We start from the raw sequence: 12,566 nt of genomic DNA, 5'->3' as shown, positions 1-12,566 counted from the left end.
ACGTACAAACTCCGTACAGGCAGCACCAGTAGTCAGGATGGAACCTGGGTCTCTGGCGCTGTAAGGCAACACCTCTACCTCTGCCCCAGTGTGCTGCCCCATGCGTTTAATACGTCAACCAAGCAGTTATAAATACCCTTTGGTAAAGCGCGTTTACATTGCTCTCAACATTATTCCCTTTCTCCTGTATCTGTACACTGTGGACAGCTTGATTGTAATCATGTATATTATTTCAGCTGAATGGGACAAAAAAGCTTTTCACTGTACATATTGACAGTAAACTAAACTAAATTAATTCTGCACTGAAAAGAATGGTTGGACCTGGTAATAACCTCATCACGCCCCACCCTCCCACCTACCGCGCTGGACACTCACACTATCTCTGTCCCAGCTCACGTCAGCAGCACGAGAAGCATAAAGGCTATAAAACCACAGAATCACAAGATTTTTATAGAATACCTTTCATAACCTCAAACATCCCAAAGTGCATTACAGCCATTAAGGTGCTTTTATTTTGCAGTTATTGCCGTGATGTAGGAACTTGGCAGTCAGTATATGCACAGCAAGCTGTCTTGAGAGTTTGTACGGCAGTGGGGAAAGAACAGGAAATGGGACTGACGAGGCTTGTATACACTGGAATTTAGAAGGATGAGAGGGGATCTAATCGAAACATATAAGATTATTAAGGGGTTGGACACGTTAGAGGCAGGAAACATGTTCCCAATGTTGGGGGAGTCCAGAACAAGGGGCCACAGTTTAAGAATAAGGGGTAGGCCATTTAGAACGGAGATGAGGAAAAACGTTTTCAGTCAGAGAGTTGTGAATCTGTGGAATTCTCTGCCTCAGAAGGTAGTGGAGGCCAATTCTCTGACTGCATTCAAGAGAGAGCTAGATAGAGCTCTTAAGGATAGCGGAGTCAGGGGGAATGGGGAGAAGGCAGGAACGGGGTACTGATTGAGAATGATCAGCCATGATCACATTGAATGGCGGTGCTGGCTCGAAGGGCTGAATGGCCTCCTCCTGCACCTATTGTCTATTGATTCATAGACTCACAGAGTTATACAGCAAAGAAAGTGGCCTTTGGCCCAATTCACCTATGCTGACCAACATGCCTATATAAGCTAATTCTACTTGCCTATAACCCTCTAAACCTTTCATGCCCATGCTCTGCTCTGAGCTGGCATCGACCTGAAGCAGCCTCTGCGCCTAAACAATTTTATGAAACATTTTGCAATTTTGATTTGAGCGTGGTTGGTTGAGGCCACTCAGGGAATGCATCATCATGTACTGAAAAAACATTTAGTTAGGAGTTAGGAGGGAGAGATAGATCTGCCATGATTGAATGGCAGAGCAGACTTGATGGGCCGAATGGCCCAATTCTGCTCCTATCACGTATGACCTTATGAAAATAGCGTCATGAATTATTTCATATTCACCTGATAGAGAACAGGTAGGACCTCCATTTAATGTCACTTCTGACAGTCCAGCACTCTCCATGTACTTCAGTAGGGTGCCAGTCAATATTCTGTCTGTAGGACGGGGCTCAAAGTCACCTGGCCTTCTGATTCCGAGGTGATAGTTTAGTTTAGTTTAGTTTAATTTAGTTTAGTTTAGTTTAGAGACACAGCGCGGAAGCAAGCGCTTTGGCTCACCGAGTCCGTGCCGACCAACGATTACCCATACACTAGTTTAGTTTAGATAGACAGTGTAGAAACAGGCCCTTTGGCCCACCAAGACCATGCCAACCAACGATTACCCGTACACCAGTTGTATCCCATGCACTAGTGTCAAATTGCAGAAACCTACAAACTAATACAAACCTACAAATTAACCTGCAAACCTGTATGTCCTTGGAATGTGGGAAGAAACCGGATCACCCGAAGAAAACCCGCGCGGTTACAGGGAGAACATACAAACTCCATACAGACAGCACCTGTAGTCAGAATCGAACCCGGGTCTCTGGTGCTGTAAGGCAGCAACTCTACCACTGCGCCACTGTGCCTCCCCGATAGTGTTTCTAACTAAGGAGTGGCTGGCAATTGACAGAGGAGACATATCTATACAAGCCGTACGATCTTTCTCCTTCAAATATTTATCCTATTCCCTTCTGAAAGTTAACACTGCACCTGTTTCCACCAGCCTTCCTGCCAATGCATTCCAGATTATAACGATTGGCTACATGGAAAAGTTGCCTCATCTCCTCAATAGCTCTTTTGCCAAGTAACTTTTGCAAGTGAAAGACTGCAGGGTAGAAACTGTGAAACATTCCCACTTTCAATCTCAATGAATGAATTGTGATGCCACGCCCTTCTCTCTGAAACCTCCATACCTACACGATTAACTGTCTCTGCTTACTGTTCATCACAACTTAACTGTTTACATGATTTATTTTCAGCATATATTAAATGTACAAGTATGGGATTCAGAGTCCAGTGTTAAACCTAATCTGTTTGAGGGAGGCTTAGTGGTGCATTGGTAGAGTTGCTGCCTTACAGCACCAGAAACCTGGGTTCGATCCTGACTGTGGGTGCTGTCTGTGCGGAGTTTGTACGTTCTCCCCGTAACCTGCATGGGTTTTCTCCGGGATCTCCGGTTTCCTCCCACACTCCAAAGACATACAGGTTTGTAGGTCAATTGGCGTGGTACAATTGTAAATTGTGCCTAGTGTGTGTCGGACAGTGTTGGTGTGCAGAAGTCGCTGGTTGGCGCGGACTCGGTGGGCCTGTTTCCGCGTTGTACCCCGAAATGAAACTAAACTGAAAAGGTACGATTCTCGCCGACTAATCAAACATCCATTATCTCATCTTGAATTCTAATTCTTTGGAAAAGGAGGCAGACTGGGCGGGTTTCAAAGTGTCTGCAGTGTGCAGGGGGGAATGATCATAAAGGGAACTCACCGCTTCCTGCAGCAGTTGCTCCAGGGAGTAGATTCTTTGTCGGTTTCCTCTTTCTCCTTCAATCACAACACCATAGCTAGAGGAAGGCAGGGAGAGGCAGTTACTGAGACACTGTGTCGATACATCCGTCCACGCATGGAAATATTTATGAAGTTTGTAATCGGAGAGGATATTATAGTCGATGTGAGGCAGCCCTTTAAATTGTTTCCTTAGCTGCGGGAACATGAGCCAGTACGACTGTGTGCTACTACGCAGCGCAGCATGCCAAACACACAATTCTCCCACTGTCAGGCGCACTGGGGAATGCACGCCGGCCGGCCTGGCTTGCCTCATTCCAAGGGGCAATGGGAAACCACTTTACCTGTGGCTCTTTGAGCTGCCCCTGGGTTCAATGACCTGGCTTCTGGATGAAGAACAGCAGAGAGAGGGAAAAAGGGAGAAGGGCACAGGATTGCCGGCAGAGCTGAGCAATCAGTCTGCAGACATTTGAATAAGAATGGAAAACGAAGTGGGCAGTGCAGTTCAGATGTGTGCAGGAAGGGTCTCGACCCGAAACGTCACCCATTCCTTCACTCCAGAGATGCTGCTTGTGAGTTACTCCAGCATTTTGTGTCTATCTTCAGTGCAGTTCAATTAGCGGGCTGAGGAAATCACTGGGTGCATTGTGTGTGTGTTCCTCTTGATTACCCGCACTTAATGAAGAAACAAATGCAGTTTCCTAGCGCTCTCAACAAGTGCACTAAAGAGCCGTGGGGCTCAGTAAATCTCTTTCTGATATCAGTTGATATCAGAAGGAATTAGCTAGTGGCTGAGGCAGTGGATACATACATTTAGAACATGCAGTGTCATTGGTGTTAAAGTTACCAGAAGTATTTTCATTGTTTGATTATTTTTGACTCGATGCTGCAAGGTATGAACTAGGAACACTTAAAAGTCAGCCGTGTCACGTCTGTTTATCAGGTGACAATGAGCCCCTAAACGCTCAAAATGGAGAATACAGCGTTCATACTCCACGGCACCTTAGCGTCACCTGCCATAGTATTGAAGGGAGAGAAAAGAGGTCATAAGGTCACATGATAGGAGTAGAATTAGGCTATTCGGCCCATCAAGTCTACTCCAGCATTCAATCATGGCTGATCTATCTTTCCCTCCTAACCCCATTCTCCTGCCTCCCCATAAGCTCTGACACCTGTACTAATCAAGAATCAATCTATCTCTGCCTTAAAAAATATCCACTGACGGCCTCCACAGCCTTCTGTGGCAAAGAATTCCACAGATTCACCACCCTCTGACTAAAGAAATTTCTCCTCGTCTCCTTCCTAAAGGGACGTCCTTTAATTCTGAGGCTATGACTTCTAGTCCTCGACTCTCCCTCTAGTGGAAACATCCTCGCTACGTCCTCTCTATCGTAGAGAGAGCCTTTCACTATTCTGTATGTTTCAATGAGGCCCCCCCCCTCATTCTTCTAAACTCCAGCGAGTGCAGGCCCAGTGCCGAGAAACGCTCATCATCGGTTAACCTATTCATTCCTGGGATCGTTCTTGTAAACCCCCTCTGGAGATGTACAGCTCGAGGCTTTGTCCTTTGTGCTTGGAGCTATTATCTGCAGCTTGCTTAAGACCCCCTTGACAAAATTCAGCTGCAGCCGCAGTGGTGTGCGTACGTGGAGGGCCCTTACAATCAATAGACATTGCTTTTCATTCACCTCATTATGTCCTGCCTATAATCAACTTTCCTACGTTGAGCCAGTTAACCCAGTTTAACCATTAAAGAATGAACAGGCAGACTGATGGAGATTATTTTGTTGTCTGGACTCCGTGCCGACCATTCCAACGGGATCTTGAGTCCGGCACCCACAAAAATACACTACGTTCATTATATTTGTATCCACCTGTTTTATACATGGTATTAGTTTTCCTTCTTGAATTAACATGCTCTTGGCCCTGCTCACTGCAGCTGCCCTGTTTATATGAACCACAGTTACTACATTACAGGGAGCCAGGAAACCAATTCCGGTTATTTTTGTTGTACTCTTAAATATGGATTTATGGCCCTCGGCAGCAGGCTGTGCTCTTTAAATGAACTTGAAGAGTGAGACACCCTCAGACATTTTCTTCTCCACAGATGAATTTGAGATGATTCATGCACATTTAACCATAATGTTGAGAGCATTTGGTGATCCAAGTCCATAAGAGCTCACCTCTGTAGTAGCAAATGGCTGTTTTGTTTTTCAAGGAAGGAACCAAAGATTGTGGTCTAGAGTTTCAGCTCTAACTCGTTTCACACATTGAGGTTGTATGTGGGTGAATTATATCATTCCACTTAAAGCACAACTTCCAACTGTGCTTTGGACCAAATCTCTTGATTTAGTTCATGTCTCTCTGGTGACTGGAGGGGGTTCTTCTATTAAACAGAGGAGCTGGTCACAGTGCTTGGGGATTCTTAGGTGGAAAGGAAAATCCCGATGGACAATTTTTAAACAATTTAAAGGACAGAGTCAAGGGAGTCAAGAATGTTTTATTGTCATGTGTCCCAACACGGAACAATGAAATTCTTAATTGCAGCAGCACAACAGGTATGTAAACATAGTACTCTGTAAAGCCCATAATAAACAAACAAAAAATAGTTCAATATGCATTCACACTAAACCTTTTTTGTTTGTCTATATACATTTATTTGTGTGTGTATGTCTGTACACACACACACACACACACGTATGTATGCGTATAGATAAACAACAAAAAGTTCAGTATATATGCACTTGATGTTTGGTTTGTTTTATTATACACCGATCAGTCAAAACATTATGTCCTGATGAGCCAAAACATTATGACCACCTGCCTAATATGCTGTTGGTCCTCCGTGTGCAGCCCCATGCGCAGCAGGGTGTGATGCACTGTATATTGTGACATTCCTCCCGTGACCACCATTTTCTGTGACTTGTGCCACAGTAGACCTTCTGTCGGTTTGGACCAGACGGGGTAGCCTTCGTTGCCCTCGTGCATCGATAAGCCTTGGGTGCCCAACACCCTGTCTGTTGCCGGTTTGTGCTTTGTACCTCCTCGGACCACTGTCGGTAGGTACTCACCACTGCTGACCGGGAGCACCCCACAAGCCTTGCCGTTTCAGAGATGCTCTGACCCAGTCGTCTGGCCATAACAATTTGGCCGTTATCAAAGTAGCTCAGGTCTTTACTCCTGCCCATTTCTCCTGCATCCAACGCATCAACTTCAAGAACTGACTGTTCACCTACTGCCTAATGTATCCCTCCCCCTGACAGGTGCCATTGTAACAAGATAATCAATGTTATTCACTTTGTCTGTCAGTGGTCATAATGTTTTGGCCGATCGCTGTATATATATAGAAGATAGACTCAAAAAGCTGGAGTAACTCAGCGGGACAGGGCAGCATCTCTGGAGAGAAGGAATGGTTGACGTTTCGTGTCGAGACCCTTCTTCAGACTGATTAGGGATAAGGCGAACGAGAGATATAGACGATGAATCAGAGAGATAAAGAACAATGAATGAAAGATATGCAACAAGGTAACGATGATAAAGGAAACAGGCCATTGTTAGCTGTTTGTTGGGAGAAAACGAGAAGCTAGTGTGACTTCAGTTCCTTCCTATATATATGTAATATATGTATATATATTATATATATTACACAATGTAATATATATAATATACTAGCACAAGTGTGCTCGTTGGGCCCGTCCTCGTAGGGTTTCCATTGTAACCGGGAGGGGAGTGGGGGGTAGGGAAGGGGGAGGGAGGGAGGAGGGAGGAGGGGAGGGGGGGAGGGAGGGGGGAAGGGGGGAGGGAGAGGGGAGGGAGGGGGGTAGGGGGGAGGGGGTAGGGGGTGGGGGAGGGGAGGGGAGGGGGGAGGGAGAGGGGAGGGGGTAGGTGGGGAGGGGGAGGGAGGGGGAGGGGAGGGGGGAAGGGGGGGAGGGAGGGGGACCTCCCCTCCCCCTCCCCACCTACCCTATAATATATATTACACAGACAAATAAATAAACAATAATCGTGCAAAATAGTGCAAAGTCAAAAATAATGCTCCCAAGGATTTACTTTATTTTTGTGTGAGAGAATTAAAGAAAATCTATATCTTACATGTCAGGTGTCTGAAGAATTCTAACACTTCCCGCGTACAGCAGTCTGTCTTCCTTTGGTATGAGAATGCGAAGTCCTTCTTTAAGATCTTCTTTACTGATGGCACATGACTGAGGAACTGTTAGAAAAGAATAAACAACATCATTCTTTAGATTGTTTCAATGTAGTTCAATTTTTTTTATTTAAGTACAGACTTAATATGGTGGATGTCTGAATTCACTGATGCTTCCTGCTCTGGAACTGACCAGTATTTTCATGGCCAGAAGATTATTTTGGCAATAAAGAAGTTTACTGTCTCAATAAAAATTTAATTATGAAGTTTTGATGAAAAAGATAAACACATTTGAGGTATTTTACAGGGGAAATAATGCATAAATACCACATAGGTCAATTGGAATGACACTACAATCATGTGTGGTTCCTTGTGTTGAAGTGGTGTCCCTACCCAAAACCTTGCCTGTCCATTCCCTCCCAGATGCTGCCTGACCACACAGAGTTACTCCAGCAATTTGTATTTTATTCAAGGTTCCAACATCAGAAATTCCTTGTGTCACCGTGGAATTATCTTTATTGGATTCATTTGCTTTTTAGTTTAGTTTAGAGATACAGCGTGGAAACAGGCCCGCCGGCTCACCGAGTCAACAACAGACCATCGATGTTCACACTAGCTCGATGCTATCCCATTTTTCTCCTCCGCTCCCTACACATTGGGGGCAATTTACAGAGGCCAATTAACCGACAAACTCCCACACCTTTCAGATGTGGCCGGTGATCACGCCACCCAGAGGAAACCTACATAGTCGTAGGGAGAACGTGCAAACTCCACACAGACAGCACCCCAAGGTCAGGATCGAACACGGGTCTCTGCTGCTATCAGGGCAGCAGCTCGACCAGCTGTGCCATTCTGCTGCTCTTTTGATTTGTCTTTGTTTGCTATAAAGAATTGCTTTATTCCACTTTCAAAAACTGTTTCCAATAAAAGTTCATGCCAAAAGGAAATATGAGCAAAAAATACTACGATAATGCCAGTTTGCTTTTGATTTTCTTTTTGAGAGGAAAGATTAATGGAAATGTTAGCTACTTGTATTGATTATGTTCGTAATGTCCTTTTAGTGCCTTGTCTTTAACAAAAGCAAATCTTCATCCCCCGCTGGAACTATGTTTGTCACTCAGGTGTGGGTTGCCTTCCAACAAAAGCGTGGCATGACCCAGAAAAAGTGAACTTAAGTTTACTTTAGACTTTAGAGATACAGCGCGGAAAGGGGCTCCTCGGCCCACCGAGTCGGCACCGACCAGCAAGTTAACCTTCAAACCTGTACATCTATGGAGCGGGGAGGAAACCAGAGCACCCGGAGAAAACCCACGTGGCCACAGGGGGAATGTACAAACTCTGTACAGACAGCACCTGTAGTCAGGACCCACCTGGGTTTCTGATGCTGCAACGCAGCAACTCTACCGCTGCACCACTGTGCCACCTAAAATGTGCCACTGTGGCGCTCTGTGACTGAGCAAGGTGCATGGAGCTGAGAAGAGGCAAACTAAATAAGGACGGTGAAACATTTTATTGTTAAAATCTGTTCAAATATCTGGATCTTGCAATTTACTGCCCCTCTAAACATCTTGTGGATCTAATGTTTAACTAAAATATGATCGCATTATTTGCACCATTATAAGTACCGTTATCCTACTGATAATGAATGGCTTTGTTTCGTGCAGTGTTTCTGATCTATAAAATGTTTGGTGTGCTCCATCTCTGCCTACTTTGAGAGCGGTGCTGGCTCGAAGGGCCGAATGGCCTACTCCTGCACCTATTGTCTATTGGCTCATTGCCGTCTTCCAAATGTCTCTGGTAAGCACCAGCTCGATATTGAAACATCATCGGCTAATAGGTTGCTCAGTCCTGCTTTGATTCACCATCTAATGCAGCATTTCACAATAAAAAGTAAAGTCCCTACCGTACAATTCTGCTGAATAGCTCACAGAGGCATTTGCATCTTCCTCAGAGAAGCTGCTGTCATCATCAAACGCAAAGTCACCGTCCGCTGCGAAGCTCTCCAACAGTTTGCTGACAGCTCGGCCTTTTGACTGCATGAAACGAGAATAAAGCTTTCACAAATGCACATTCACTTCATCTCTCATGTCAGCTCTGTGGGTGGAATATTAGTGAACATCACTCCTCCCGCGATCAGTACAGCGGTTCCGTTTAGTTTAGAGTTACAGCGCGGAAACAGGCCCTTCCGCTTACCGAGTCCACACCGACCAGCGATCGCCACTCACTAACGCCATCCTTCACACACCGTCAATTTACATTTATACCAAGCCAATCAACCTACAAACCTACGTCTTTGGGGTGTGGGCGGAAACCGAAGATCGCGGAGAAAACCCACTCCGCAGGTCGCGCGGAGAACGTACAAACTCCGTTCAGACAGCACTCGCAGTCAGGATCGAACCTGGGTCTCTGGCGTTGTATGGCAGCAGCTCTACTGCTGCTCCACCATGCCGCCCAGCAAACACTCCTGTCATTACCATAAATCATTCCATGCTCTGATCATCTATTGCTCTTTTCCTTGCTGATCTACACTTGTTGCTGGGTTTTGCAACATTAAAATGTCCACGCTTGTTTTCCACCTCCCTTCATGCTCTCATCCTCCCTCCCACGATATCTTCCATCCTACATCCATCACAGATCTCTTTGCAATCCTGAATCTAACTGCTCCAACCCCATTTGCCAAGCCCTCTCTAAACGCTTTCTGCCACGCTGCCTCATTTAAGGCATATCCCTAAAAGTCATCTCCTCGGCCAAAAAATGTTACTTTTGTAAATTCATAAACTTTTGCTATCTCCTTCAGAATCAGCTTTGTGCATTTCAAAATGGCAGGTCAGCGTTCAAATATTGATTGAGACTGTGGAATTCTTTGCCACAGACGGCTGTGGAGGCCAAGTCAATGGTTATTCTACGGCAGAGATAGATAGCTTCTTCATTAGTACAGGTGCCAGGGGTTATGGGGCAGGAGAATGGGGTTGAAGGGGAGAGTCAGATCAGCCATGATTGAACGGCGGAGTAGACATGATGGGCCGAATGGCCTAATTCTGCTCCTATCGCTTATGAATCAGGATTTTCAGTTCTTATTCAGTGATCCTCAATAACGCACCCAGTGTTTTCCAAGTGTACATTTTATGTAGATACAAGGTAGCTTCTATTTCGTCAGGCCAAGACAATCATTCGCTGAAGCGGCTTGCACAGTGTCTCTGTGTGCCGGCTCTGTCTGCTCACCTCTTTCACAGGGAGATTGCTCTTGAGTTTGTTCAGCCGATTGCGTTGGTAGTCAGTGGAATTTGTTCTTTTCTGTGAGATGCAGAGTCCACTTGCCTTCTAATTTAGAGAGACAGAAGTGTTGGAGTCAGTACAGGCAATCAATTACAAATTCAGGCCAAATTGCAAGCACAGAGAAATTTTGTTCGAGGATGGGTCAATATGTTGTCATTCCTTTGAATCTCCAGCCATTAGATACAAGTAAATGTGGATAGGATCTGTTCCACGCCCTTTGATTGAAGCAACTGGCTGGTTAGGTCGCAACAAAACTGTTTGGCTTAAACTGGTGCATGCAAAAATTGGTAAGCAATGGCATATACTCAACCCAATAACCATCTCCCCCCCCCCCCCAGAAGAAATGTAGACTGCAAAATTATGCACACCATAAGCCCGTGACCTTTTTGCCTCTCCAGAGCCAGCAGGTATAAATTCTAGTGCAAGCCATGATCCAAGCAGCTCAATGGTTCTTCTATTGCTGCATTCCCCAGGTTCGGAAATTGAGTGAAATGGCCATTGTCGGAAAGTGCCCCAATTTGGCTTGGAAACCCATTCAGTCACACTGTTAAAGTCTACAGTTCCACCTCTGGGCCTCCTTCGAGCAGTGAATATTTGCAATTCTAATTGTATTTCCATGCCCTGTTCTCTTCCATCTGCAGAAGCAATTGCGCACAAATTCTAATAAAGAGTTGAACAGAAACACGGAAGAGCCATGAAAGTGGAAGAAAGTGGTGACCACAGAGCCATAGCTTCCAAAGCGCCTCAATGCTGGGTAGTCCTTGCATCATCTCTGGGTCAGATCTAAACTATAGACAGAAACTAATTGCCAAGGTTACACAACTCATCCATTGTTGTTGAAGCAAAGAGTGGGGATGGTAGACAAAGAAGATGGATCTTGGACTGGCTTCATTGAGAAATTACAATATCCTCATTCCTTCTGCAACAGCATTAGCAGAGCATAAACACTAATGTAATTCTACTAATGATTCTAATGTAATTCTGAAGAAGGGTATCGACCCGAAACGTCACCCATTCCTTCTCTCCCGAGATGCTGCCTGACCTGCTGAGTTACTCCAGCATTTTGTGAATAAATCAATGTAATTCTATTCATCTGTTACCATTCAAATTTTCTCTCAGTACTGGACAGGTTACATTCTGGAGTCATTTGAATGCTGATAGTTAATTATTCTTCATTCTCACTGTTCAGTCTCCTTTCACCAGAAGTAACACTTAAGGTAAAAAGATTAAAAGGTTTGCCACATTGGAAAAGTTTCCAATATATCAAGCATATGCTGGAGCTGGTTCTAATAATGAAAGACTCCAAGTTCTGGAGCAACTCAGCGGGTTAGGTCGGGATCCTTCTTCAGGTGATGTCCCGATGCCAAACGTTACCTATCCATCTTCTCCAGGGATGTTGCCTGACCCGTTGACTTACTCCAGCACTTTGTGTCTTTCCTTGGTAATCCAGCATCTGCAGTTCCTAGTTTCTAGTTCTAATTCTAATAATGGGTGTGATCCATTATGAAAATCTAACTCACATGTCCATATACTGCTTATATTTCTGATAGACTGCTGCAATTTAATTTCTCGGGCATGCTGATATGAGGTGAGAAGATCTATGCAGAAATCATCCTCAACATTTCTAATCAAATCTCGGTCGCGGTGGCGCAGCGGTAGAGTTGCTGCCTTACAGCGAATGCACAAATGCAGCGCCGGAGACCCGGGTTCGATCCCGACTACGGGTGCTGTCTGTACGGAGTTTGTACGTTCTCCCCGTGTCCTGCGTGGGTTTTTCTCCGAGATCTTCGGTTTCCTCCCACACTCCAAAGACGTACAAGTTTGTAGGTTAATTGGCTTGGTAAATGTAAAGAAATTGTCCCTAGTGGGGGTAGGATAGTGTTAATGTGCGTGGAACGCTGGTCGGCGCGGACCCAGTGGGCCGAAGGGCCTATTTCCGTGCTGTATCTCTAAATTAAAGACGAAGAGCAAATGTTTTGTGTGCAAAAGACTGTGCTGGATTAACTCAGCGGGTCAGTCAGCATCCCCGGGGGGAATGGACAGGTGACGTTTCGGGTCGAGAGCCCATGGTTTAATGGCCCATGTAAGTTGTGTGGTGGATTTTTCGTGCCTATGGCTGGTACCCTGGTGTATTCGGAACAGGTTTTCTATCGAAGGTAGACACAAAAAGCTGGAGTAACTCAGCAGGTCAGACAGCATCTCTGGAGAAAAGGAATAGGTGAGGTTTCGGGT

The 12,566-nt window shown here is 45.3% G+C and overlaps 1 protein-coding gene across 7 annotated transcripts in view; it reads right to left on the bottom strand.

Annotated features, from left to right (window-relative positions):
- Positions 1–12,566, bottom strand: part of bahcc1b (BAH domain and coiled-coil containing 1b) — a 303,723-nt gene that overhangs the window by 49,621 nt on the left and 241,536 nt on the right. For all 7 annotated transcript variants that reach the window (XM_078401266.1, XM_078401265.1, XM_078401267.1 and 4 more), the window contains 4 exons: positions 10,281–10,379; positions 8,962–9,091; positions 7,007–7,124; positions 2,898–2,973 (listed from right to left, as the gene is read on the bottom strand). In XM_078401266.1, coding sequence (XP_078257392.1) covers positions 2,898–2,973; positions 7,007–7,124; positions 8,962–9,091; positions 10,281–10,379 — 423 coding nt within the window. The remainder of the gene's footprint in view (positions 1–2,897; positions 2,974–7,006; positions 7,125–8,961; positions 9,092–10,280; positions 10,380–12,566) is intronic.

This window comes from Rhinoraja longicauda, chromosome 6, assembly GCF_053455715.1.
Source record: "Rhinoraja longicauda isolate Sanriku21f chromosome 6, sRhiLon1.1, whole genome shotgun sequence".
Taxonomy (NCBI): Eukaryota; Metazoa; Chordata; class Chondrichthyes; order Rajiformes; family Arhynchobatidae; genus Rhinoraja; species Rhinoraja longicauda.
The sequence above is the reverse complement of the archived record's forward strand: the minus strand, read 5'-3'. Positions and strand labels throughout refer to the sequence as shown.